Source organism: Marmota marmota, unplaced genomic scaffold, assembly GCF_001458135.2.
Source record: "Marmota marmota marmota unplaced genomic scaffold, marMar, whole genome shotgun sequence".
Taxonomy (NCBI): Eukaryota; Metazoa; Chordata; class Mammalia; order Rodentia; family Sciuridae; genus Marmota; species Marmota marmota.
Genome location: NW_026000020.1, coordinates 3,185,008 through 3,212,719, shown reverse-complemented (window position 1 = coordinate 3,212,719; position 27,712 = coordinate 3,185,008). Strand labels below are relative to the sequence as shown.

Below are 27,712 nucleotides of genomic sequence, written 5' to 3'. Positions count from 1 at the left end.
CTTTCCACCATGGAACGGTGCATCAAGAAAGTCCTTGCCAGATGTGAACCTTTCAACTTTGAAATTCCTACGCTTCAGAATTTTAAGAAATCGCTGTTCTTTATAAATCATCCATGTCAGTTATGGCAGCACAAAGTGGACCAAGACAAATGTTTAGAATAAAAAAAAAATAGTTCTTCACATTCTCCCTGGTACTTCTCATTCCCTTTGCTTTATTTTTGAATTTCTCTTGTGCTGAAATTCTGTTCTTATTTATTTATCTCTTTTCAGGAGTTTTGTCTTTGAGAAACCAGATAGCTGTAGACAAGTGATGGAGTGAAGTTGTATTTATTTTGCCGTAGTACAGAGTATATTTTCATGAAGCAGGAGTCCACACCAATGACCATGTAACTTAATTTAAAACTTTCTACCCAGGATTTGATTATGTTTTAATGAAGTATTATTATAGTAGTACAGGATCTACAGATAGTGTGGAATGACTTAGGATGGGAGGAAGAATGCTTTTAAGTATCATGGGGCTTAAATGGGTACAATCTAGTAATAAAGTCTGGGGCAGCACCCCACCTCCCCCACCAGCAAGTCTTAGATCTCCGTGCGAAAGGTCAGAGTGCTCCCTGCCATCTTCTTCTGGTAGTCCTTGTCAAATTCTTCATTTTGGGCCACAGTAAAATAGTTCTTCCAGTCACCAGGCATCCCTGAAACAAGGCAAAATCTCAGTGATTGCTGCAGGAATCCAGGGAGAATTGAGTGTACACCCAAGTTGTACAGTGGTTTTGCTGGCAAGAATAAGCAATGCAGCATAAAACACTAATAGAAAAATCCAAGTAGACATGAGAATTACAGGGTTTCACTTGGCATCTTAGGATATATGTCTCATCTACCTTTCCTCATAAAAGGGGAGATGGAGTGGTCCATGATGCTGCTAGGTAGAGTAGTATAGTTGGCCATTGGGTTTTGCTTCATTACATCAAATGAGGTATGATAGATGATTTTATTCAGAACTTCCTCTGTTATGTCTTTCTCTAGGAACTTCAGTATCTTCTCAATTTCCCTCTTTGGGTCCTGTATGTAGAACAATTACACAAAACAAATATTTTGGGGTCTTCCATTAGGGATGATATTCTGTTTAGATTAACTGCATTTCTAAAGAGATGTGTTAAGGGATTCATTCAAACATATTCAACAAATATTTCTCAAGTGTTACTAGTGAAAGGCACTGTACTACCCCAGATGTGCAGCAACAAGAAGATTGGGACTATTTCTATTATCAAGGAAATTACCCTGCAAGATGGAAATTGGGTATAAAATGACCAATTGAGGTTCTGGTGGAGAAAGTATGTGCTTCCTGCACCCAGAGAGAGCACCAGGAGACCTCAAGAGAAGGAGAAATGTCATCTTCTGGAGGAGATCAGGGAAGGTATAGTGAACAACGGATAGTATTGGTTAGTATGATAATTAACTCTAGTCTCTGGGCTATAAGAATTGGCAGCAAATGGTCTATCAGTTTAATAGAAGGCTAATAAAAGGATGAGTAAAAGGGATATCCAATTTACCCAGAAATTAACATGTTTATACCTTGCTTTTTTCTGATAAAAAAAGTTGCAAAAAAAGGAGTTATAGCTTTAGATTAAATTTTAGAGAACTTCTTAGCATGGTCATAGGTGGTAGTTTTGTAATTCAAGGACATTAATCCAGACTCACAAGGGTTGAATCTGCTATCCACTCATCCACAATGATCAGTTCACTGTCCTAATGTGTGATACTAATCCGCCAATTTCCTATGGACTAGACCTCAATTAGTGATGAGGGTATAGAAGAGAGAGAAGGAAGTTAGATTTCTTGAACAGAAATATGCACATTTGGTAATTAAGATTGCAAAAAATTTTTACAATAATCTCATGAGATAGAGATGATATAATTTTGTAGGTAAAGAAACATGGCTCATATGTATCAGGATTCAACAAGGTGATCTGGCTAGAAGGCACAAGCTATTTCTGGAGGAAGAAGGATCTTCTGGAAAGTGTGAACAAAAGTCAAGATAATTCTGAAGACAAAAAATGTGTTTAGAGCTGAGGAGAAAACCTAGCTGGAAAGAGTGTCATGGAGAGGTTCTTCTGTTGGTAAGTCCACATTCCAGTGTCCCTACATCCCAGGAACTGGGAGGACATGATGGGGATTATATTGCCCTTCACCTCTTTCATGTCCTCATAGAAGAGGTAGAGAATGCGATGCTGGTCCTTCATATCCCACCATCCCTTTACATGGTCATACCAGGAGCCCCATAGCACTGAGGAGGAGAGAGAAGGGACATCAATGTCAATATGAAACTTATCAAATGAGCATGACTTATCAAATAAAAGAGGAAAATTACTAAATACAACCAAAATACAAAGATACTGAGCAGAAGGATTCTTATTGCACAAGACAGAAAACTTGTCCTTTGAAAGTATTTTGGAAAATTGTGAAAAATATTCTGAATTTCCTGGGTTATATTTCCACCCTTGAACTTGAACTTGAACTTGACAATGTTTTCCACAAAACATTGTCTATGGCCAGGGAATAAAAATCTTTTCCTTGCATCACCACAAGTTGTATAGATCAATAAATATTGTTTCCAACATGCTGATTTTGAAAAAAAAAAGACTTTTATTTTAAAAAGTCTCTAATTACCTGCTCTTTGGGCATCTTTGTTTTCAGTGATGATAAATGGGAGGGAGAGAAGATTGCTGGGTGTCTTTTGTTGTCCCTGTGAACCCTCTTTTACCTTGCATCTTTGTCTACATTGCCAAGCACTTTGCAAGTTGACCTGCACAATCTGTCACCAGGGGCTCCTTTTCCCTCAGAATTATAGATGGACTTTATCTCAAGAAGCGTTGGAAGGCTTTTGAAAGCAGGAGGAGAGGAAGAACAATATATTTATTTCACTGATGCCTCCCAGTTGGCTCACTTTGTTGATTGCTACCTCCACCAAAGGCCTCAGCTCCTGTGAAGGGGACCTCTCCTATCTCCAGGAAACTGTTGCTCCTTCAAGAATACTTCACTAGTTCTTGTTGATTTCCCAAAACTCTACCCACAGCATTGTAAATAGTCTATTTGTTGACATCTCCTGGGAGACCTCATTCATGACATCTACTTCCTTGCAGGACCTTGACAGATACAATTCAGTGAAAACTCTTCTTTTTTGATGTCAATAGCTAAGTGAGTGAGAAAATAGGAACCCACAGTTTCCTTTCACTTACCTTTTCCATCTTTGAATGTTTCAATGTATTCCTCCCATGTACCAGGGTCAGGCACCATTGAATTCATTCTTGAGAAATGATAGTAGGACACCAGACAGTCCTTGGCATTTCTAGCTACATAGATAATCTGGAATCGTCCAGAAAAGGGAGAGAGAGGCAGAGAGTAAGCAAGATAGAAAATTATCACCATTTAGTGCTGAGGTTGTTGTTTTTAGAAAGCTGTTTTGGAGAATCTTGGATGATCCTATTGGAGTAATAGAATGTACATATGTTTTCTACAAAGTGATCATCTCTTCCAGTCTGCCTAGAAATTGTTCTGATTTGTAGCTGGTAGTCTTTGTATTACTATTGAGTACCTCTGTTTTTTAAATCCTAAAATTATCCTGGTTTGAACATAAATACTGTACTCATCCTAACTTAACTTGGAGAATAAGGTATGTTCATCTATTCAGGGTGCTCAAACAAAATACCACAGACTGGGTGTCATATAAAAACTAGAAAGTTATTTCTCACAATTCTAGAGGTTAGATTGTCTGGTCATGTCTTGCTTGCTCATAGATGACCATGTTTTATAAGAGTCCTAATATTAGGACCTAAGGACCTAATCATCTACGAAAGCACCCCCATTCTTAAAACCATTACTTTGAGGATTAGAATTTCAATATTTCAACTTGACAGGATCATAACATGTGAAGGAAAGGTTCTCTTTGGATTTTGATAAACAAGAAATCTAAATTATAAAGTGGAAGGAGCTAAAGCAATGAGCTTATTGTCCCATTCCTACAAGATGAATCCCAGGCTTATAGATAAATTATCATTTCTATGTTTTTATTCATGGATAAGATTGAGGACCTCTAAGGACAGTGCCAACTCTTCCTTTAGTGATGTTTGTGATGCTGATTCTTAAAGGAAAGGCAATGGTATGTCCTGGCAAGGAAAAAATGAACTCTTAGCTTCTTGTCTTGCTGTCCCCCTCCTGCCCTAACCACCTTGGCTCCTGTTCCAACCTGTGCTGCTTTCAGTGGGGTTCGGGAGGAAGAGCACTGTGAGGATGGGTAGTGTTCCCCCAAAAGGTCCATATGTAAAGAATTGGTACTTAGGGTAGAATTACTGGAAGGTGCTATGGACTTTCAAGAGATTGAGCCTTGTGAGAAGGAGGTCTTAGGTCATTGGAAGTGTATTCTCAGAGGGGATTGTAGGACCCTGTGTCCTGTTTTTTTGTCTCTCTGTCTCTCTCTGTCTCTCTCTCTCTCTCTCTCTCTCTCTCTCTCTATATATATATATATATATATATATATATATATATAGCTAAAGATGTGAAAACTCACTCTAATATGCACTTTTGCCATAAATTGCCCTAACTGGAGGTCTAACTAAGTGGGCTGCCTGGTCTTGTATTTGACCTTCAAGCCAAAATAGTCCTCCTTTTACTTCACAAGTAGCTGTGTCAGGTATTTCATTACAGTACTTCAAAGCCAACTGATACAAGCTCAATATTTTCTCAAGCACTTTTGCCCAGCATATCACTTTATCAACAGAATTTGTGTCCAACACAACCAATACTCAGTCATAGTTTCCTCTTGGTGGATTTCTCTCTCTCTCTCTCTCTCTCTCTCTCTCTCTCTCTCTCTCTCTCTCTCTTACATTCCCAACTGCATTTCACCTATTATTCTCTTAGTCCTGTCATGACTATTTTTCTGGCCCATTTTTTGCTGTTGGATTTACATCCAATATTCATGAACATAATTAAGAAACCAAAAAATTTGAGGCAACTACAAAGCCATGTATCAATATATTTTCTTAGATATTTCTTAATTTTTATGTCGGCTCTTGCTTTCAAGGCTTGAGTAACTAAGAGTATGAGTCTTGGGCTAGATAGGGATGTGTAGTCCAATGTTAAATCAATTTCCAAGAGTTTGTTGACCTGTATTAGTTTTGAATTGTTGATGAAACAAGTCACCACAAATTCAGTGTTTTAAAACAATGTAGATTTATTCTTTTATAGATATGGAGGTCAGATTTCACTGGGCTAAAGTCAAGGTGTAAGCAAAGCTGGTTCCTTTTGGTAGTTCTAGGGAAAAATTCATTTCCTTGTGTTTGACTTCTGGAGTGTGACTGCATTTTTTGCCTGCATTTTTTTGCCTCCTGACACCCTCCTGGATCACTCTAACTTCTTTATTTGTCACATTTCCTATTTCCTCCTTTGATCAGCTTTCTCCTGTATTATAAAGTCCTTCATGGTGATATCTAGGGCCTGAATAATCCAGGATAATCATACCATCTTAAGATCCTTAATTTTATCATACCTACAAGGTCCATTTTGCAATAATAACATTCCCAGGTACTGTTTAATAGATGCAGATATCTTTGGGCAATCACTCTTCATCCTATTATACCATCCTAAAATGAAAAGCTTGTACTAAGTTCTCTAAAGTCATTTCCTACTCAACAAACTCACAAATCTTAGTGCATAAAGAGAGATAATGCCATTGATATTTCTACATTATTTAGAAGACCTGAGTTTACAAAAAGAAGGTGTTAGTATGGTGATTAACCAAGGGCTAGTGTATCTTCTGACACTAACCCTACAAGATCTGGTAATAATACTGGTTTTTGAGCAGCAAAATTAGCATGTCATGAATGGAAGTATCTGTGGCAATAAAGCAAAAATTTTTCACAAGTCAAGGTATCTTGGGTGTAATCTCAGGAATGGGATAGAATTCCTAAGCATAGTCTTATGGCTGTCTATAATATTTTGTCTTGCTCCCCTTTCCCCCTTACAGGAATGGGAGACCATTTCTGAATATGAACAGCTATTCAGTAGTATTGTACTTTATTTGGAGAGAGGAGATGGTCAAGATAAAGAATTGGTGAGTCATAGAAACCCAGAAAACAGAACTGCATTTTGTATATGGGCACGGCACCAAGGACAGTGCTATAGCTAAACAGACATAACTCTTATGGTTTCTCATTGAGTTCAGTACAGAAAGTGAAAGAGCTTGTGGTTATCTTGGCAGTGAGAAACTTAACATCAACTCACTTTGTTTGCAACTTTCAGGTAATTGGGTTTCCCTAGGATCTTGCCCATAAGGAGATATTCTAGTCCAGTTAATATGAGCATCTGATTCTGCCACGTGATTGTACTTTCTATTGTAAATTTTAATTTGGTATTTGTTTTATATTCCATATTACATTGATTTCAAGTTTCACTGGTAGAGCACATATCAAAAGGAAACACTAATATAGTCAATGTACACTGCATTTGTGGGAATTGAACTAGGAAGTGTCAAAAATATTTTTAAAGGAGTACATAGAGGCATAATAGCACCTGGAAGCTTGCTTCATGAGATATGTTCTTTTTAAGTGTGGGCCAAGTTTCTAGATGCTAACAAAATCAGATTTCTCATCCTGAAAGGAAGAGAAATAGTTTTAAACACCAAAGTGGACATTATCTAATTGGAATAGCCAGATAGTGAACATGAGCATGGACTTCAGATTTTGACAATGGAGAATATAATTGACAAACTCAGCTGCATCACTCTGAATTTGCCACCATATTCCTTGAAAGGCCACATTTCTGAAAGGCTGCTCTTAGCTAAAGAGTGAGCATGATAGGGCTATCTAGGCAATCAGGACTCTCTGATGGTTGGCTTTGGTTGGAGAATCTGCATTGGTGTGGCTGCATTTTGTTCAGGGCTTCATTGCAAATGTCCCCAGTTCTCCTGACTTGCCCCACGGGATCAGGCCTGCATCACCATCTGATGGCTCTCTATGCTCCTTTGTCTCTACTTTCTCCCCACAGGTTTTTCCCCAAATAGATATTTGCATATCTAACTCCCCCATACCCTATGCTTGTTGGAGGACCCAAACTAAGATACCAACCTGCCTCAGGAAATGCCTGCTTTGTTTCATTGATCACTGCCTTTGAGGGTAGCTTAGTTGTCAATCAGAACAATTTCCCAGTATATTTCTAGAAATAGTATTAGGAAAGGAAGGTGGATCTAGAGTGGAGGGTATGGTATTGTGGCCTAAAGCCACCATGTTCTATGCAGTTCTCTGATTAGTTTCCTTTGGCTGTCTTTGCTTGTTTCTACTTAGAGTAGCAAATCTTACTTTTGAATTCTCTTTCCAGAAGGATGGTGGTAGCATCTGAACAGGTAGATGAGTCTTCAGAGTTCTAGGAGAAGGCATTTTATTGGCCAGGTCCAGACCTGGGAAATAAGTTGAACATTTCTCATCAGCTACATGGATCCAATAGTGTTTTGTCAAACGTTGGGAATCACATTGACCACATGACTGGCTTTCTGCCTTAAAGAATGATTGCCCATCAGTTTACTTGTCCATTCTGGTAGGGTACAACACTAATGAGGCACAGCAAAACATGGAGGCAACACTGTTTCCCTCTCCTGTTGAGCACTGATGTGTGCCTGGGTGGGCAGACAAAGAGGCTTTGGGAGGTTTAAGTTTAGTGAGAATAAGACTCAGGGTATTTGGTTCTTTGGGCATCTCTATTATTGCATGGAAAAGAGCTGCCTATTCCTCTGAAGGAGGGAGGTTACTGGGGCACCTCAATGGCCCTAGAAGCTCTGTCTAGAATTTCAGCCTTTCTTTCAGCTTTTACTTTCATAACCAAGTTCCTGTTATGTGCCAGCACTGAGTACTGTGCAGCAAGATATTTTTAACTGAAAAGTGGGGCTTTATAGTGATCAAGTCATTTTTCCATATAGTTAAATGTGGGAACCATGAGGGGAAATCATCAGTCTGTGGGTGTGGACAGCCACAGAGGTGGAGCTCTGTGAGAAACAGGAGACAAGCATGGCCAGCAAGACTGAGTAAGGCATAGACAAAATCATTCCCAGAAAGAGAAAGTCCAACGCTAAGTGCTAAAACACTGAGTGCAGGCTGGGATTGCTTAAACACTACATAAACTTCAGGGGAATGTTTGCAAGTAAAGCAGAAGTGTCAGCCCTGGAGAACAAACCTTCTGACAAAGAAGCAGATCTATGGAGAAAGGGAGGTATTAGATGGGAATATGGTAGAGAAAGGAAAGAAGGAAGGGAAGGGAGAAAAAAGTGAAGACCTTGTGGAAATGAAAAGAAAAGCAACTCTTGACTGTTATTCCTCCTCTTCCATCATCACCACTATCCACAAACAAAAGCACACAGAAGAGGCACTACAGATGCAAGAGGGTGCTTTCAAACTAAGGACTGTCTATAAAACAAACATAAGTGGAAAAGGGCCGAGTGTATTAATACCAAATTACTGTAAAAGTCAGAAAAAGCAAACCAAACACTTTCCCAAACCAACTACAAACCTGAAAACATGGTGCCACAACCTGTCAGACTAAATTCAATATTCCAAAACAGAAATTTGGGAGATATATATATATATATATATATATATATATATATATATATATATAAATAAATCAGAACTACAAAAAATAAGAGTAGAAATGAAAAAAAAAGATAGACAAGTACAAAAGATTTAAATGCAAACTTAATAGGAGATATTGAAGGAAAGAAAGAAAATTACAGTGACAAAATGAAAGAAGTGAAAAGAAAGTGTCCAAAGCAGAAGACAGGTGAGGAAGTTCCACAACTGGCATGCATTGAAGTTCCTGAGAAGCAAAAAAAAATAGTGGGATGGAACTAATTTTTAACTCCATAAGTTGAACAAACTTTCTGGAACAAGGCCTTTAATTTACATCTGAGCCATGGGAAGTAGATTTATAATGATCAATTCTGAAACATGCTGAAGTTATACATCTAAAGATAAGGACCTCTAGAAAACAGATGAAATGATTCATGAAGTTGAGAGAATACAACTAGCGTTGGACTTCTTTAAAATAGCATAAAAAACAAACAAACAAGGAAAAAGTGGAGTAGCATTTTAGAGAGGCTTTAGGAAAGAACTTGTGAGTAAGAGATACTGTAACCAGTGCAGCTGTGCTTTAAATACCAAAAAGTTGTAGAATAAATGATCACGTGTGCAAGAAGTCGGTAAATACAGCACGCAGGAGCCCTTCCCTCACTATCTGTGAGAATAAGTTTCATTGAAGCAAGAAACGACCCAGAACACTTTGTTAAAAGGACTTAAGAGCAATATTTCACATTATTTAGTACTAGATCTAAAATAATGCAAGTGAAGTCCTGGGTAAAATAATGTGTAGATCTTATAGATTACAATGAAGTAGGAATAATGCAACTCAAAATCTGAGTAATATCACCGGCTTCTGTATACGTAATGAGGGACTCAGAGGATTCTTTTGAAACCAGCATATCAGATCGTAAAAGACTACGTAAGAGAAAAAAATTTACATTTTTAGAGGTAGTAATTTATAGATAGATAAACACTGGCAAAAAGGTAGAAATTTTCCTAATCATAAAAAAATACTGCAACAAACAAAACAATAAAAACCCAAACAAAAAGTCCTGCATACACTTTAATAAAAGAAAAGAAAAAATCATATAAAGACAGTAAACATTATTATACACAGTAATTTCAAATGAAATTTTTAAATCTGACATAATTAGAAACAAAATTTTTGAATTTTGAATTTTTGAATTAGAACCAAAATTTTGAAATTTTGAAATCTGACATAATTAGAACCAAACCTATTAGTCATATCAATAAGAGTCAGTGCTCTTAAATTTAGAAGTATTAAGGTTTTTCAAATTGACTCATAAAAGGAAATCTAACTATATGCAGAATAGACCTTTCTAAAACACACTGACTACTAAAGGCCAAAATAAAGGAATGAAGAGAGATAAAACATGCAAATTAAAAATAAAAAGGGATTGTGATGCTATTAGATAAAGCAGGATTCAATTCTCATATGAAATGAAGAAGGAGGAGCTTTATAGTGCTAAAGACCCTATTAAATTAAGAAAATGTTATAACAAATATCTGGTATTATTAGGTATTATTATTTATATTTATATAAATAATAATAGGTATTATTATAGGTATTATTATTTTACAAATAAAAAACATTAGATTTTGAGATGCCTAATAACTTGTTCATGGTCAAGAATCCCAACCACTATTTCTAGCAGAATTGTTGGATTCCTGAGTCTATGCCTTCTCACTATTGGGTTATCTTCTGTTGCCAAAGCTCCCATTTATTACTATATACTTTATAAAAACATGTTCTTTATTCTCAACTTGATTACAGACTCTTCAAGAGTGTTGTGTCTTACATTTCTTACTATATTGGTGTGATGCATTATCTTTTTTGATATTGTTACTATATAAATTTGATTTAATTCTTTGGTAGACAGGTTTTAGATAAAATACATTTGAAGACATTCCCTTCATGAGCTGGTAGCAGAACGACACAGGAATGTGGCTTTTTAAAACATGTTAAAAACAACTGACACATGATCAACACAAAATTATATATTCTTATGGGGCACTGTGATAATGTAACATGTATACAACGTGTAATCATCAAGTAAAAATAATTAGCATTGCTATCTTTTCAAACATTTATTTATCATTTCTTTGTGCTAGGAAACTTTGAACTCTTCTGGTTCATTATAAGACACATAATGAAATTATTGTAAACTATAGATGACCTACTGTCCTGTATAGAATGCTGGAACTCTTTCCTCCCATTTAACTGTATTTTGATGCTCATTATTCAATTTCTGTCTGGTCCCCCTTCCTAACCTCTAGTGACTTATAGTCTACAATTTCAATAAAATTAACTGTTAAGTCCCACATATGAGCAAGAACATGCAGTATTTTTCTTTCTGTGTCTGGCATATCTCTCTGAACATAATGTTCTTTAGTCACATTCACATTGGGGCAAATGACAGAATTTCACTCCTTTATGGCTAAATAATATTTCAGTATCTATATACCAAAAAAAATATGGCTCAATGAGTGCTATGGTTCCTCAATCCTGCTATATTAGCTTTCCATCATGAAAACAGATACTTCAAATAATCAACTTATAAAGAGGAAATATTTATTTTAATTCACAGTTCTAGAGGTTCCAGTCCATGAGCATTTGGACCTTTTGCTTTGGGCCTATGATGAAGCAGCATCTCATGGTGAGAGTGTTTGGTAGAACAAAACAACTCACCTCATGGACAGGAAGGGCAAGACAGAGAGCAAAGGGCCCAGGTCCCTCTCTTTCAAGGGAACACCCAATGCTCTAAACCCCTCCCGCTTATGTCCTGCCTACCAAAGGTACTGTACCTTCTGTCAACTCCATATGGGGATCAAGCCTTCACTATGTGGACACTGGGGAGACATTTAGGATCCATCTGCCTTCTCTACACTAAAATGCTCAAGCATAAGGAAGGAATGTGTACCTGATGCTGACAAATCATACATCTTAGAAAAGGAATTTGGAAGTCTTTTTTTCCTAGTTGTCTGACTTAGATTATCTTCAAATTCCTTCTCAGTTTCATTTGGAAATACTTCCTAAGAGGCCTATGGGAAAATGATTTTCTTAGGTGAAAACTGACCTTGTATGTTGGTAATAACCTCTCAGGTCCCAGTTGGGCACACTTACCTGAGTTGAGAGGTGGAGGTAAAGACCACTCTAGGAAAGGATGCCGGTCAAAGGTGTTGGCCCTCTGGCACTTTTGCACATCTCCATCATTTTGGATCATGTCCACAATCTCCTGTGTCCAGGTTGTACCTAGAAGCATCAATTATTCTCAATTCCATTCACACATGGCACAGTTCGATCCATTTTCCTTGATTATTCAGTTAAATTTGCTTTTTCTGAACATGGAACAGGATCATCTCATGTGTCACCTTCTCTCGGTGCCAACCAAAGTGGGTGGGGTCCTCCTCTGAGCACTGGTGCCCCTTCATTCTCATTGTCATGATCTGCTCATAATATGTGTTTCTTTACAACACCTGTTCTCTGTATCCTTAGTATTTAGCATAGAAATTTGCAGGTAATAGACCTAGATTGGTTGTATAAATATTGAATCAAATGTAATGAGACATAAAGATGAATTAGCCAATATCCCTCCTTTAACAAGCTTACTATGTTTTTTTGGAGGAGAAATGGCAGAGACTGCTTATTATCTAGCTACTATTCATTTTTTTTCTTTCAAATTAAGAGATCCTCAAATATTAGCTGGACTTATAACTATTTATGGAAAAAGCTGCATTTTCAATTTTTCTTGCAATGACATGTGGCCAGGGCACTAAATTCTGGGAAGCAGTCTTTAAAGGAAGGTATAGAAACTAACTCTTTATTTCCGTCCTCTTTGATGGTATTTTGGAATGATGATTGGAACTTCAGCAATTTATACAGGACCATAGAAGCAAAAGCCACATCTTAAGGTGGTGGAGTAGAAAGTTAGAAGGAGTCAGGTTTGCTGATGATGGGTGCAGCCACTGTTTCAGTATTGGACTACCAATATAAGGACAACTTTTCTTTTGTGTTATTTTGAGTTTTCTGATACTTGTAGTCAACCTGAATTCTAAATGATACAGAAGAGGGATATAAATGGAAATATGGGTAGGCAAAAGTTAAACTATGGGAGGAAGGCTGACTTACTGCAGAGGGGGTCAGTAGGTTTAATTGAGGAGAAAGGTACAAGGCCTGGAATGAAGACTCAAAGCAGGAATGGAGTGTGCATCTCCATTAAGGAGGCAGGGCAAACCAGGAGAGGAAACTTCAAGAGTTAAGAGAGAGGTGGGCATATTCTCCATGCTGGAAAGTGTAAGAAAGGCCCACAGGAGGTTGAGAGGTATTGAGAAGTGGGGAATAGAGAGAAAGAGTGTCAGGACCATGATATAGAGGACAATATGGTTGACTGCATAATTTCCAAGGTGAGTTGAAACAAAATTTCTTCCTGAGGAACCATACAGGATGAAGTCCAGAACTAGGCAAGAGAAGTGTCCAAAGCAAATTAGTCAGGAAAGAAGAGTCTTGAGAAACTGAAAGCCCCTAACCTAGTTTAGGTGGGGTGCTTCAGAACCTATGAGGAAAGAAGCATCTTCCAAATATCTTCAGTGAATGCACACTTTCTTGCAATCTTTCTGGTTATGAATATCTAATATTTTTCTTATTGAGTCAAGTGGTCCCTGAGAGATTTTTTTTTTTCAAACTGGTTACAGCTTATAGTTCTTTGCTTCACTTGGTCACACTGTGTGGAATTAGAAATATAGAAAATGCAGGAGATCATCAGTAACTTCATCACAGTCTTTTCTGGTGGCCGTGTTTCCTATTTGTCTACTCTGCACAATCCTGAGATATCCTTTGCCTTTTTCCCCCCACATAATCCACTTCATTTTATAAGAAGCTGGTAGACATCATCTCCACTTTCCCAGATACATTCCGCCATACTCACATAGGTTTTAGACACAGTTATTTTAGCCCAGTATCTATTGGGCTGAAAGCATTCATTTTCTTGTCAATTTATTCCTAGGAGGAACATCTCAGAAATAGGGGCTACTGTTCATTCCAGGAGAGCTTAACAGAGAAGAAGGAGCTCCTGGGCAGCCACGATCTACTGGAAGAACTTCCACACTGTTTCTTAGATTCTGTGCTCTTACATTATTTTGTAATTTTTTTTTTCATTCCTTTGCAATTCTGGCCACCTCTTTTTTTACCAAGGACCCAAAGAAGAGGGATGATCTTGCATTTGCATTCATGAATAAGTCTTGTTTTCACTTTTTCCAGGGACCAGTCCTGGAGAAACACTATATTCTTTAAAATTAGGAGTCCCACTTTCAATATCATTGCTTTGCTAAAGCTGATGTCACCTACTACTATTTCTGCACACCCACCTGCCTTTGCATAGGTTGCAATGAGGAGATCATCAGATTTTGCTTGGAAATTCCAGATTTTGTCCCAGTTATCACTTATCAGCTTGGTCATGAGGATTCCATCAATTTCTGTGGTTTCTGATTGTAGGTATTTTTCCTCCAGGTGGAGATCTTTCATTTCTTCCAAGGACATTTTAATATGTGGACTTGACAGGTGCTTAAAAGAAAGGTATACTTTTGTCATTTCTAATACTTAGAACAGTCACTCCTTAATTTTTTTTCTTTGAAGAGAGGAGAGGTGCATGATAGGAGCTTATTATTGCTTTTAATATTTATTTATGTAAGAAAAGTCAAAGCTGTGGAAGCCTGGAGCATTTTGAAAAGCTTTATTTCAGGGTGTAAAAATGATAAAGATGCAAATGCATCTCAAATGGAGATAAACATGGGGAAGGAAAGCAGATCTGGGGAATTGTCTCCCTTGGGTTGGCACTTCAGAGCCTACCTGTCTGAGGCCCGAGTGACAAGCAGAGATATGAAGAGCCCATGGCAAAGGGCTCTTGTCAGGTTTTAACACAAAGAAGCCAGAATGGAATCAGAATACAGGTTGACTGGCTTTGAAGCATGTTGGAAGAGGGTGAATAAACTGCATTGGATCTGAGTAGCTGTAGAGCTTGGGGAAGTTATTTACACTCCTCTTGGGGTTCCTCATTAGACAATGACCATCCAGAGACTACACCGTGACAGAGTGAATGACAGAAATCCCCTTGGATTTCTACAATCACAGATTATGCAGTAAGTCTTCAAATTCTGACTGAAGAGTAATAAGCCAGCTAAGCATATAACCTCTATTTTCTAGGGGAAGTAACCCTGACTTGCTTCTTCAAAAGAATCAATATCATGTAACAACATACAATAAAAGAAGACAAAAGGGCTTGGGCAGAGGAGACAGTTCTAGGTTAGAAAAAAACTAAAGAGAGCTACACAAATGCAATTCAAAAAACTTAACTGGAATCTAAAATGGGAAAAAAAAGTTTTAGAAGGCATTGGGGAAATAGGACATAAACTGTATGTTTAGTGTTAGGATGAGAGAGAAGAATAGCCTTACCCTCAGAGGTATCAGCTGAAGTATACAGGGCTGCAGTGTCACAGTGCCCCCAACATCCCTTTAGATGGTTCAGTAAAATAGTGTGCATTCATATTTGCTTACTTGTACAAATACACACATCTGCACATAAATATGAGAAGGGAAGGGAGAACAGAAGTGGAAAACATGAAGAAAATATCTAGAAGCGAATCTGAGAGAAGATTCCCAAGTATTCTTCATACTCTCCCTGCCAATCTAAAGAAAAATATATGAGAAAAACAAAGTCCCATTTACTGTCAGACTACTGTGTTATGTGAGCACGGAAGAGGCAGCTTATAGTTTCAAATTTTTCAGTAGAATGTTCCTCCCTCTTTACAAAGTCAACACCGACACAGTGGGGGATTGTGTGTCACCCCCTTTCCCAAGGTAGGTTTTCCACTGGATTTGGTCCCTTAGCAAGCTCTGCATGTTCTGGGCTCTTGGGGTTTGGTTCCTGGCCCCAAGTCCCTCTGGCTGTCTGAATGAGAACCCTCCTATTCACTAGGAACTTACTTCCTTGTCATTTCTCTGGGTTTCCTTTACAGTTTCGCCAGCTCAGCAATGCTTTAAAGAATATGTATTTTTAGAAAAGTATTTTACCTAGCTTTTTAAAAAGATTTCTGAGCCAGGCAGGTGTGTGCCTGTACAGGTGTGTGCCTGTAATCCCAGTGGCTCAGGAGGCTGAGGCAGGAGGATCACAAGTTCAAAGCCAGCCTCAGCAACAAGGCACTAAGTAACTGAGTGAGAGCCTGTCTCTGAATAAAATACAAAATAGAGCCGGGGTTGTGGTTCTGTGGTTCAGTAGGTGAGTGCCCCCAAGTTCAGTTTCTACTAAAAAAAAAAAAAATTCCATAGCTGTATCTATTTTTATATACACTTGTTTTTATTTTTGGTTATGTCTAATGTACATTTTAAAACATTAATGGCTATATATCTGTGCTCCAGTTGCCAGAAGGTTTACAAAGCCTCAATATGCTGTTTTCCTTTCTGCTTTTGAGTGGACTTTTGATTTTGGATGGCGAGTTCATTTTCTGTGGGGCCATATGTCAGAATGCTATAAGGCCTGGCTCAGGGCCTTGTCTCCACTAGACCAGGTGGCTCAGGGATCTTACTAATTTCTGATTTGTTTTTGTGTTAATTTATTGTCTTGGGGGTTGCTGGGTCTAGCTAATGAGCTTAATGATTTAAATCTGTTGCACAGACTCACACTCACATATTCTGAGCACAGGATGACACAGTTGAGCATTTTTACTTTTCTCCTATGGTGGGGGTGGCAGTTTTTTCTAGAGCCCTTTCTAGAATTCACATTCGTATTAGACTGTTCATCATACTCTGCTCATCACAAGCTCCTCATCTTCATGAGGATTAAACACCAGCCCCATCCAGTGGGGCAGCCACTCCAGCTATGCTGTGCCTGGATGTTGGAGTCTTTTTTTCTGGGCACATTGGAATTTCCTTTTATCCCTGTACACTCAACTCCACATTTCAAAGAATGTTTTTTGTATGTATTTAGGATTTCTTAGTGTTTGTCTTTGGAGGGTTTTTCAAATAGTCTTGTCTTGCCTTTTATATATATATATATATATGTATATATATATATATATATACACACACACACACACACACACATATATATATACATATATATGAAATTTTATTATGAAAGAATATCTTGTAAGATATATATATATATATAATCACTATTTTTTATTTATTATAATTTGTTATGTTATGTATGACAGCAGAATGCATTACAATTCATATTACACATATAGAGCACAGTTTTTCATATCTCTGGTTATACACAAAGTAGAGTCACACCATTCATGTCTTCATACGTGTATTAGAGTAATGATATCCATGTCATTCCACCATCTTTCCTACCCCCATGTCCCCTCCCTTCCTCTCCCACCCCTTTGCCCTGTCTAGAGTTCCTCTAATTATCCCATGCTTTCCCCTTCCCACCCTATTATGAATCAGCCTCCTTATATCAGAGAAAACGTTTAGCATTTGTTTTTTTGGGATTGGCTTACTTCACCTAGCATGATATTCTACAACTCCATACATTTACCTGCAAATGCCATGATTTTATTCTCTTTTAGTGCGGAATAATAGTCCATTGTGTATATATGCCTGTTTTTAAAATCAGAACTGGAAGTTCCTTAATCTGTTATTTTTGGCTTAAGGGGAAAAAACAAAAAACAAACCTTTAATCTGTGAACTGGAAGAAAGGATCTATCTCCTTGCCATAAATGGTTCAAAGTTCTTAGACTGAGTAAAAACATAAATTGTATGTACCTAAAATATAAATTCTTAAATGTGCATCTAAACACATTAAGTTTAGTAAACATAATTTCAATAACATAGGAAAACAGTGATACTTAGCAAACTTGGCCACAGAAATTTATAAACAAACTAGCTTCTGCTTTTCAATTCCAGGAACCATATCTGTGTAACTTGCTCCTTCTGTGGCTGGTCTGATGCCAGTGCAGAGTGGGCACCTGATTTCTGTTATTGTTAAGTGACTTTGAGCTTATCCACCCACCAGATGGGAAGGCATCTTTTACTTCTTGAGTTACAGCTTGCTTCCTGCCCAGCCCTAGAGGGCTACACATAATCATTACTGCAGATATAGCTCTGGTCTGCAGATTTCCCTGTGGGAAGATGAAATTGGCACATGGAAAGCTCTCTTTAGCACTGGGAAGGAGAGAGTTTCATCCTGGGCTGCCTGGGAGTTTCAGGCCCCCTGGATCCAGCCTCTATCACACCTGAGACTTGGAGGTCTGAGTGAGACAGTACTCTCTTAGGGAACAAGAGTGCTTTCTGCAGAAGCCTGGTCTAGGTCACTGCCTGGGTGATGTGAATGTGCCCCGTTGGGTCAGGGATGCTCTTATTCTACATTCCATATGTTTACTGTGTCCTTGTGGACTTTTGCTGTGCTCCAAGGCAGGGTGATGGGCACAGAAGTCAACACTGGTGAGTGGCCTCTGTGGAATAATCTCAAGGAGGTCCCTGGGGCCTGGTCCCTTCATACACATCACAAATTCACCTGAGGGATGGGTCTCAGCTTTGAGATTCTCATTCCAGTGGAGCCTAGAGAGTGCTAGGAGGTCACAGGATAGTCCACTAAGTTGATGCTGTCAGGTGACAAAGATACTGTCTCCATAAACCAAGTTCATGCCTAAGTGCCTCTAGGGGCTTTTAGTACCATGTTAATCTGTTACTGGGGTGAAAGGTATTTCAGGCACCCTCTGAGCCTTGTTCATCTGAGATCCTGATAGTTCCAAAAGAGCCTCCTTCTGCCTCCTGTGGCCTTGGAGTAGCATGATGACTAGGGTCAATAGTTCAGTTGCTGGATTCCTACCTCTAGCATTGCCCTGCTGACCACCTGGGTAAGAGCTTTGTGAGACCTGTGAAGCCAGACTGTCAGATCCAAGTGTCTGTGGTTGTGTGGTCCAAGTTCCTTCTGAGGATGTAGGTGAAGAGGAAGGTATCTCTCTCTAGCTAGAGGAAAGGAAGGAGGATCAACCCTTGGTGATCAGTCCCTGTGGAATGACCTCAAGGAGGTCCTTGGGTAAGCAGACTCTGCAATCTGCTTACCTGGGCTCCTTAATCTGCTGTCTGTCTGTGCTTCTGTTCTTTTCAATAGGATTTTTATGAACAGGCAGTGCAAGTTGGCTAGAGAACCCTGATATCCTTGTTGTGTGAACTCCAATGAAGAGATCCTGGCCTAATCTTAAATCAGACACATTTTAATTGGGAGGCCAGCTTCCTCCATGAGGGTAGGCAGCGTGTCTCTCTTCTACAGGGAGGGTAAGGACCTGGCAGTGATTTGCTCAGAAAGCACTTAAGTTAACCCTTGAAGAAAGACTTAGTTATGAATCTAATAATTTTACCACAGAACAATGGAAAGAGGCCTTGGGAAATGTTGTACAAGAGGCAGAAAATTTTTTTCCCTCTTTTATAGACGAAAAAAATATTTTTCTCTTCTGTATTTCCTCCCTGATGAAAGCTATTCTGGTCATTCACTATGAGGATGTTCAGCCAGTACTCACCAGATTCCAGGTGGAGGTTCTCAAGACCTGGACTTTTGCTTTCTGCTTGTTGACTCTCCTCTCTGTTCTCTTGAAACTCTTCCTCCAGGGTAGCTCACGAGTCTGAGTTCCAAAACCCCAACAAGCCACCAGCACAGGAGGGCCTGCTGAGCAATTCTTGCATTAATCCTGTCCCTTCCTTCCTTAGATATAGGACCTGCTTAAGGTGTGCCAGGGATCAGGCTACACAACCGCAGTACTGAACAATGGAAGGAGGAGGTGAATGAAGGAACAAATGGAAACCCTGGTGGTGAACTCCACCAGACTTCCTGAAGGCACAGCCTGGCCTCGGTTCCAAACTATTCTGACCTACGGCTGCTTTTTCCTGGTACTGGCAAACCACTTTGATTTACAAGTTTGAAATTATTAGCAGTAGTAATTACGTGGCATGTGCTGCTTCATTTTTCCTTCTGCACTTGTAGGGTACATCAATAAATGATTAGGGACTTTTTCCCAACGAACCCTGATGTGTCCACAGAATCCTTCCATCAGAGAGTCATTCCAATTGATAAGAATTGGGTAGAAGATAAAACCTGTTTGCTATCCCTGGTTTGTGATGTGCATGATATTCTTAGAAGAATGAAAGCCGATGGCTAAAGATGCAGTGAAACACTTAATGTCTTTCTTTATTTCATTTTCCCACTAATTGATAATTTCAAATTAGGCATTTTATTTGATTTTTCTTATTTAACTTAATTACCTGGGTGTCTTATATAAATCTCTTACTATAAAATATCCTTAGAGACACACTGCATGGTAATCTTACACATTTGCTAAAACTGTTGTTGCTATTTTATTAGGTGTAGTTACATCTTTCCTAGTGTTGTTTTATATGTTTTTTTTTTTTGGTTGTTGTTGTTACACATGCAGTTTAAACTGTATTTAAAATTTTTAAATTTGATTTGTGAGGCTCTACAAGTTCATTTTGTTTACGTTAATTACCAAGCAAGAAACTTGCAGATCCCAAATGAAATAAGCCAAATGATTATTCCCTAAAACTCATTAAAAGCTAATAGATATTGAGCCCAATTCCTAACTGCTTTACTTATTTTATTATAATTTAAAATCTTTACCAAAGTCCTGTCCAACAGGTACTATCATTTTTCCTATTTTATAGGTAAGAGATCTAAGGTCCAGAGAGCATCAATAACTCATCTGGAGTCAGAGGCTAGTGCAGGATTTGAATCCAAACAGTTGAAGCTTAAAACATTTTAGCTACTTTATGGTTCAATCTACAGTAGAAAGAGATATCTCAAATGCAAAGCTGATTTGGGAAACTTGATGCCTACTTTAAATATACAAAATTAGATCTAGTTGATCTACTGGATTCTCCAGTTTTTGAAGCATTTATTTTAAAGAAAAATATATTAGCAAACATACAATTGTCTAAGTAAACTGTACTTCAAATTTTTATGTTAAATTATAGTGAAAGCCTACCAAGTTTATATATATATATTACACATGCATGTGTGTGTATGTGTGTGTGTGTTGTGTGTGTGTATTTTAAACTATTTTGAGTCAAGTGTATCCAAAAGATTCTTGCTTTAAGTAATAAGATTTTAAATTGTAAATACTATGTTTTGACCTCAGTTTACTCCAAGTTTCTGTTTGCTCCGGGGAAGAAGGGCAAAATGGAAGAAATAGTATATTGTTTTACTGGAAAGTGAAATTACTAATATTCATCAATTATTGAGGCCCACACCTAGAACTTAAACAATAAGATGTGTTTATTATGAATCACCAAAAAACATTCAGTCACTATATTGATTCTGCTGTCCATATACAAATGCCCCAGGACTTCTAACTGGACTAACCAATGGGAGGGATGGGGAACAAGAGGGGGGATAATGAAAGGAGACCAGACGGCCACTCACATTTGGCCTCAACATTTGAAAACAGCAAGTGACTATGTGTGCACTGTGGAGTGAAATAGAGTATAGGCATTTATTTATGTCGTTCAAAAATAGATGACTCTTGAGTCTTCTCACTGAATGCCAAAGGTAGATGGGTGGTCTTCCTTTGTTCATCTACCCATCCCCACCCATTATCCAACAGTGACTGAGCACATGTGCTAGGCACTACCTAAGTGTCAATGTTGTGGAGAGAAGTTTCCCATTTGATGTGAGAGACAGGTAACAATTAACAAGAGTCCAGTACGTGTTATGTCACAAGAAAAATAAGGAGAGCTAGTGATGGGAACCAGTGGTTGATCATCAATAAGTTATGAAAATTTTCTCTGAGGCAGATAGAAGGTGAAATTTAGGCCTTGGGAGGGGATTTTCAGGCAGAGGGAGCCACAAGTTCTAAAACCTGGGACTTGACCTGCTCTAGGAACCACAAGAGGCTCAAGCCTATGTGGTCTTGAGGGGTTGGTGGTCGAGGGTAAGATCAGAATGGCAGGAAGGGAGCAGCCCAAGTAGGCTTTGGGACTGGATAAGAGTTCGGCCTTCATTCTAAATCAAAAGGAGCACTTAGAAGACTGTAGGTCCTTGCTTAAAATCAGGGTTCTGATTTCCACTGGACAGAGAACACTGCCTGCTGTTGGAGAGTCCTTTGTAAGGGATAGAAATGACAATGGGGAGACCAGCTCAGAAACTCTTCTGCAGTGAAATAGTTTCTCTTAGGTCTCACGCCCTTGGCTCTAGATGTAATGTTTTGGCAATGGTTATGGGAATGTGTACTCTGGCAAATATTACTTAATGTTATTACAGGCTTGTGTTGTCCACTGGGAAAGAATAAGTCACAAAGCTCAGCTGCCTGGTCTGCTGGCCTCTATTCAGTGGGGCACCTGTGGTGTGTATCAACTTACCACTTGGACACCTGCAGGGATTATTGGTTTCTCTCCACAAAGAAAGTGCTTTCAGAGAAATCTAGACTTACAGGTCAGCTATCTTAGGGACTTATAGGATTTCATTGGAAATAAGTCCAACCATGTGTGATCACAAGAGGATTAAGGAATTGTTTACCTGCTCATGTAGAGGTAGAACATACCTCAGGCTATGAACTGACATGTTGTCCCTGAGGAGCGGCCTTAATGAGGCTGATTTCTGACTTCCTCCTTCTTTACTGAGAGAAGAGGAAAAAAATGCAGTTGAGTGAAATTCAGACAGGACTACAGTTTTAGGTAGGTCTGTAGTGGGAAATATGTATATATTTATAAATATATACATATATATATTTATTTATACTTAAATATACATTTATGTATATATTTTAAATCACCCAGGGGAGAAAGCAAACTTTGTAAACTTTGAGAGACGAAGTCCCACCTCCATGAAATCCAATTGTTGATTTCCTTAACAGATTTTCCTGTGAGGACTTAAGTTCCTGAGATGTGGAGCTGAGTCTTATCTGTGCATCTCCAGTGCCTGGTACTGTCACTAGATTGGAGCAGGTGGTTACTGGGCAGTGTATGGGAAAATAACTTAGTGGGCTAGAAGCATTGGAAATAGGACTTGGGTCAGAATAACTGTATGCATGCTGGAGGTGCGGGGGAACTTGTGACTCTTAAGGCAGGGAGGCTGCCTGGGAAGGAGAGCCTGGATCTGGAACTCCAGAGTTGAACTGGAACCACCCTGGCCTTGCCAGTTGGAAATTCATGATGGTGACATGGAGACTTATCCCAGGAACTCTGCAGTTAGGGCTCCCAGATAAGGGCTGAGTTCTCTCTTGGAATCAGGTGGGAACATGAGCACAGTGACACTATTCAGGGTGGTTTGAAAGTGTTTTACCCTTAGCTTTCAGCCACTCCTCGCATGCTGAGCAGGAAAGGAATCACCTCAAACAGAGTGGAAAAAAATCAACTCAGATATATTTGTAAAATGTCAAGAGAAAGCGCCACTTGAGTTGTAATCTTTAGCAAGAGGCTCTTCACCACTGTCTGGACCCTTCCGCCTAAGATCTTGTTATGGGTTGAATTGTGTCCCCACCAAATAATGTATTCAAGTCCTAACCCTTTTTACCTCAGAATGTGGTTCTATTTGGAGCCAGGGTCTTTAAATTATAATTAAGTTAAATTAGATCTTTAGAGTGAATCCTAATCCAAAATGACTGGTCTCCCTAAGAAAAAGAAATCTGAACATAGGCAGGTACAGAGGAAAGAGCATGTGAAGTTGCAGGGAGAAGATGGCATCTACCAGCCAACAAAGAAAAGGTCTCAGGAGAGACCAACTCTGATTACACCTTGATTTTGGACTTCTAGCTTTCAGAATTGCAAGACAATAAATTTCTGTTTGTAAGCTAACCAGTCTGTGGTGGTGTTTTGTTATGACAGCCCAAGTAGACTAATACAGACCTAAGACCTTTAAGACCTCACTGACACCTTCTTCTCTTTGACCTGTGGAACTGATCAAGGCTATTTGATGCTCTTTGTCAGGGTAACTGGGTAATTTATGAACAAGTGGAGTGATAGGGACTACTTTTAATAATTATTACAGGATAGTGGCTATAAACTTGTTATGTCCCAGGTGATCTGGATGCAGCCATCTCTCTTTTCTGTGCTCCATGACACCTGGCAATTTCCTCTGTGTGAACTCAGTAATTCTCTTAAGGGGCATCTTTTCCCTTTCAGTAAGGCCGTGAGCTTCCTGAGACCTGAGTTGTACCTTGTGGCCCTGCCTTCCCAGTCACCATGATGCCACATGCTGGGATTCAACACATGTCTGCTGAATTCATGAGTTGTCATGTACAAACTTGAGAACCTTATAGCCTTAAAACAATAATAAAGGTGGCTTTAAAAAATCCACAAAATGTAGAAAGAAAACCAAAGTGAACCTAATCCCATGATTTAATAAATTTGTTAGAATGAATTAAAAGTTAAAAGTAAGAAAAAATTTAAAAGCACAAAAGTGTATAGGATAGAAAGTAAAATTTCTCTATTCCATTTCACTCTTAGCTCTTTGCTCCAAAGGTAAAATATTCTCAACAGTTTCTAGTATATCTTTCCATTGAGAAATTTTACATTGCAAAAAAAATTAAAAATAAAATTAACAAAATATGTTTATATCAATATGAAAAGATTGTTAGACAAAGAAAATTTTGTATGTATAATAAAATTACATATTTCTGGAAGTAAAGATTTAATGTAAGTATGTAAAAAGATAAAAATATTAAAACGTTCATATGAAAAATATTTTGTGTGTGTGGTGCTGCGGTTGGACTCAGGGCCTTATACATGCTAGGCAAGTGCTCTAACACAGCTATAATCCCAGCCCATGAAAGAATGATTACATTAAACTAAAATGAAATTGAAAAATAAAAAAATAAGGGAGAGGAGATATTATTCTCTCCAAAGTTTGGCATTGTCATAAAAAATATATATTCTTAGTGGAAGAGAATATATTTATTCATAGCTTTAGAAAGAGTGAAAGTAGAATCCCAGTTTCTGGGAAATAGCATATTGTTTGATTATTGTTTGAAAAATTGGGAAAAAGACAGTTCCCCACCTGACACTATATACTATTATGGATGGACTGGAGACTAATGCTTCATAATGCCCCAAGATATGAATGAATATCTTCTTAGTCTTGAAATAAATATCAAAATCCATACAAGAAGATAATTATAAAGCCTGAAAATTTCAGAAAAGAGAAAATTATCTGCATGATAAATTATAAACATAGAAGACTGGAAAAATTAAATGCACACACAAATATATAATATATGAATAGATCCATACTTCATAAATCAATTAGAAAATTGTTGAACAAAAGAGTAGAGGCAACAGGAAAATCACTCACACAGAAGCTAAATCAAAACTGCTACGCAATAGCACAAACAGAACAAAACAAAACAGTAGGGTAACCAAAGTCCACAACAACTTATTATCTATTTCAAAATAATTAGAAGTGAAGACTTTGAAGATTCCAACACAGAAAAAATGGTAAATGTTTGAGAAGACAGAAATGCTAATTACCCTGATTTGACCAATACACATTGTATTCATGTGTCAAGTTATCATATTCTAACCTTTGAATGAATGAAAATTGTGTCAATTAAAAAATTTTAAAAACAAAATAAAGCAAAACAAAATATCAGCCCTTGTTATGAACTGGAATCTCAGTATTATGCCCCTTATTTAATACCTGCAAGGATATGCAGATATAATGTTTGCCAGAGACAATTTTCATATTAGTTGGTCATGAACGGATGAATTCCAAGGGTGGTAGATGAAATGTTCTAATTTATTCCATTTAGTTGGCTTTCACTTAATAGAGAATTCTGAGAGTCCAGCAGACCACTGTGGAAGCCCAGGCCCAGCCCAGGCCCAGCCCAGATCTGCCTACACCGACATGGAGTGGTAAAATAGGCTTCACCTTTCTTCGGTTTGTTGATCTGCTGTTTTCTTTATGTATTTAGGTTCTATGATGTTGGATACATATATATTTATAATTGTTTTATCTTTTTGGTGAATTTACCCTTTTCATTATAATGATACAGATTTTTAGTTAAACTATATTTTTGTTTGACTTCAATATAGCTAGCACTGCTGTCTTTTGGTTCCTATTTGTGTGGAATGCCTTTTTCCATCTGTTCAATTATAAGCAAAATGGAACTAATGAAGGAACTGGTCTCTTGTAGCCTATGGTTGAGTTTTGTTTTTGTTTTTATTTTTTCCATATTTTTTACTGGTTCATTATGGTTGCATATAATGGTGGGATTTGTTGTTATATATTCATACATGCATACAATATAAAAGTAGAATTTGGCCAATATCATTATGCAGTATTTCCTCTTTCCCTCTCCTCCTGCCTCCTCCTGGTCTCTTTCCTCTTCTCTGTCTACTCCATGATCTGCCTTTGCTTTTCATGAGATCCCCACCACCCTCACCACGTTTCTTTACCTTTTTCTTCTCTAGCTTACACATGTGAGAAAAAACATATGACCCTTGACCTTTGGAGTTTGGCTTATTTTACTTAAAATAGTGATCTCAAGTTTTATCCATTTTTCCTACAAATGACATAATTTCATTTTTCTTTATGGCAAAATAAAACTCCATTGTGTGTATACTACATTCTCTTTATCCATCTACTTGTAGATGGACATCTAGGCTAGTTCCATAGTTTTGCTATTGTGAATTGTGCTGCTATAAACATGGAACTGCTTGTATAACTGTGTTATGGTGACTTTAATTCTTTAGAATTAAAGGAATGGTATAGCTGATTCGTATGATAGTTCCATGCCTAGTCTTTTGAGGAAGATCCATATTGATTTCCATAGTGGTTTTTAGTATTTTACAATCCCACCAACAATGTAAAAGTTCCTTTTTTCTCCACATTCTTTCCAGCATTTATTGTTTGTATTCTTGATGACTGCCATTTTGACTGGTGTGAGATGAAATCTCAGTGTAATTTTGATTTGCATTTCCTTAATTGCTAATAATGTTGAACATTTGTTCATATATACATTGGCCATTTGTACTTCTTTTTTTGAGAGTATCTGTTTAATTCCTTTGTCTATTTATTAATTGGGTTATTGGAGGTTTTTGCCATTAAATTTCTGAGTTCTTTATATATTCTTGATATTAATCCTCTGTAGCTAACACAGATTTCATCACATTCTGTGGGTTCTCTCTTCACATTCTCAATTGTTTTCTTTGTATGCAGTAGCTTTTTAATTTGATACCATCTCATGTATTAACTCTTTTTTTTAGTATTTATTCTTTATTTTTAGATTGACACATATTTTTATTTTTATGTGGTGCTGAGGATCGAACCCAGTGCTTCATGCGTGCTAGGTGAACACTCTACTACTGAACTACCACCCTAGCCCCTAATTTATTAACACTTGAAATTATTTCTTAAACTTTAGAAGTTCAATTGAGAACAACATCACCTGGACCTATATGCTGCAGTGTTGAACACACATTTTCTTCTAGGAGTTGGATAGTTTCTGGTCTTAATTCCTAAGTCTTTGATCCATTTTGAGTTGATTTCTGTGCAGGGTGAGAGATTAGGGTCTATTTTCACTCTTCTACATATGGGTAACCTGTTTTCCCCACAGTATTTGTTAAAAAGACTATCTTGTCTCCAATTTATGTTTTTGGCACATTTATCAAGGATCACATGACAATAGATATGTGGGCTTGTCTCTTTTATTCTGTACAATTGGTTTATGATTCTGTTTTTATGCCAGTACCATGTAGTTGTTGTTACTATAGCTCTATAGCTTAATTTGAAATCAGGTATTGTGAAGACTCCAGCATTGCTCTTCTGTTTTCAAATATGTTCAATCACTCAGTTTCTCTTTATTAGAGATTTTAATTCATTTATATTCTAAAAGATTATTGATAGATAATGCTTACTATTGTGTTTTTTGGTTAGTTTATTGATTCTTTGTTCTTTTATTCCTCTCTGTATTCTTTTGTGATTTGATGATTTCTATCATAGCGTGCTTTCAATCTTTTTATTTTCTGTGTTTCTACTAAAGATTCATACTCTGTAGGTACCAAGAAGTTTATATAAAACACTTTACACTAATGATATTAATAATAGGACATGTTACACTGATAA

At 37.7% G+C, this 27,712-nt stretch overlaps 1 protein-coding gene across 1 annotated transcript; it reads right to left on the bottom strand.

Moving 5' to 3' along the window:
- Positions 1-321: 321 nt before the first annotated feature.
- On the bottom strand, positions 322-19,308 carry LOC107154048 (sulfotransferase 1C1). The gene is made up of 8 exons (XM_015499647.2): positions 19,164-19,308; positions 14,007-14,202; positions 11,767-11,895; positions 7,353-7,450; positions 3,240-3,366; positions 2,193-2,287; positions 882-1,062; positions 322-695 (listed from the first exon to the last, which is right to left on the bottom strand). The coding sequence occupies exons 2-8, from the start codon at positions 14,176-14,178 to the stop codon at positions 583-585; spliced, it is 915 nt and encodes a 304-aa protein (XP_015355133.1). The 5' UTR covers positions 14,179-14,202; positions 19,164-19,308; the 3' UTR covers positions 322-582.
- Between the last annotated feature and the right edge of the window lie 8,404 nt (positions 19,309-27,712).

Excerpts from the sequence above, each read along its gene's own strand:
- LOC107154048 (XM_015499647.2), bottom strand. The coding sequence starts at position 14,178 with ATGTCCTTGGAAGAAATGAAAGATCTCCACCTGGAGGAAAAATACCTA. Across the intron at positions 11,896-14,006 it reads TGCAACCTATGCAAAGGCAG|GTACAACCTGGACACAGGAG; the intron begins GTGGGTGTGCAG and ends TGATGCTTCTAG. Across the intron at positions 1,063-2,192 it reads TCTATGAGGACATGAAAGAG|GACCCAAAGAGGGAAATTGA; the intron begins GTGAAGGGCAAT and ends TTCTACATACAG.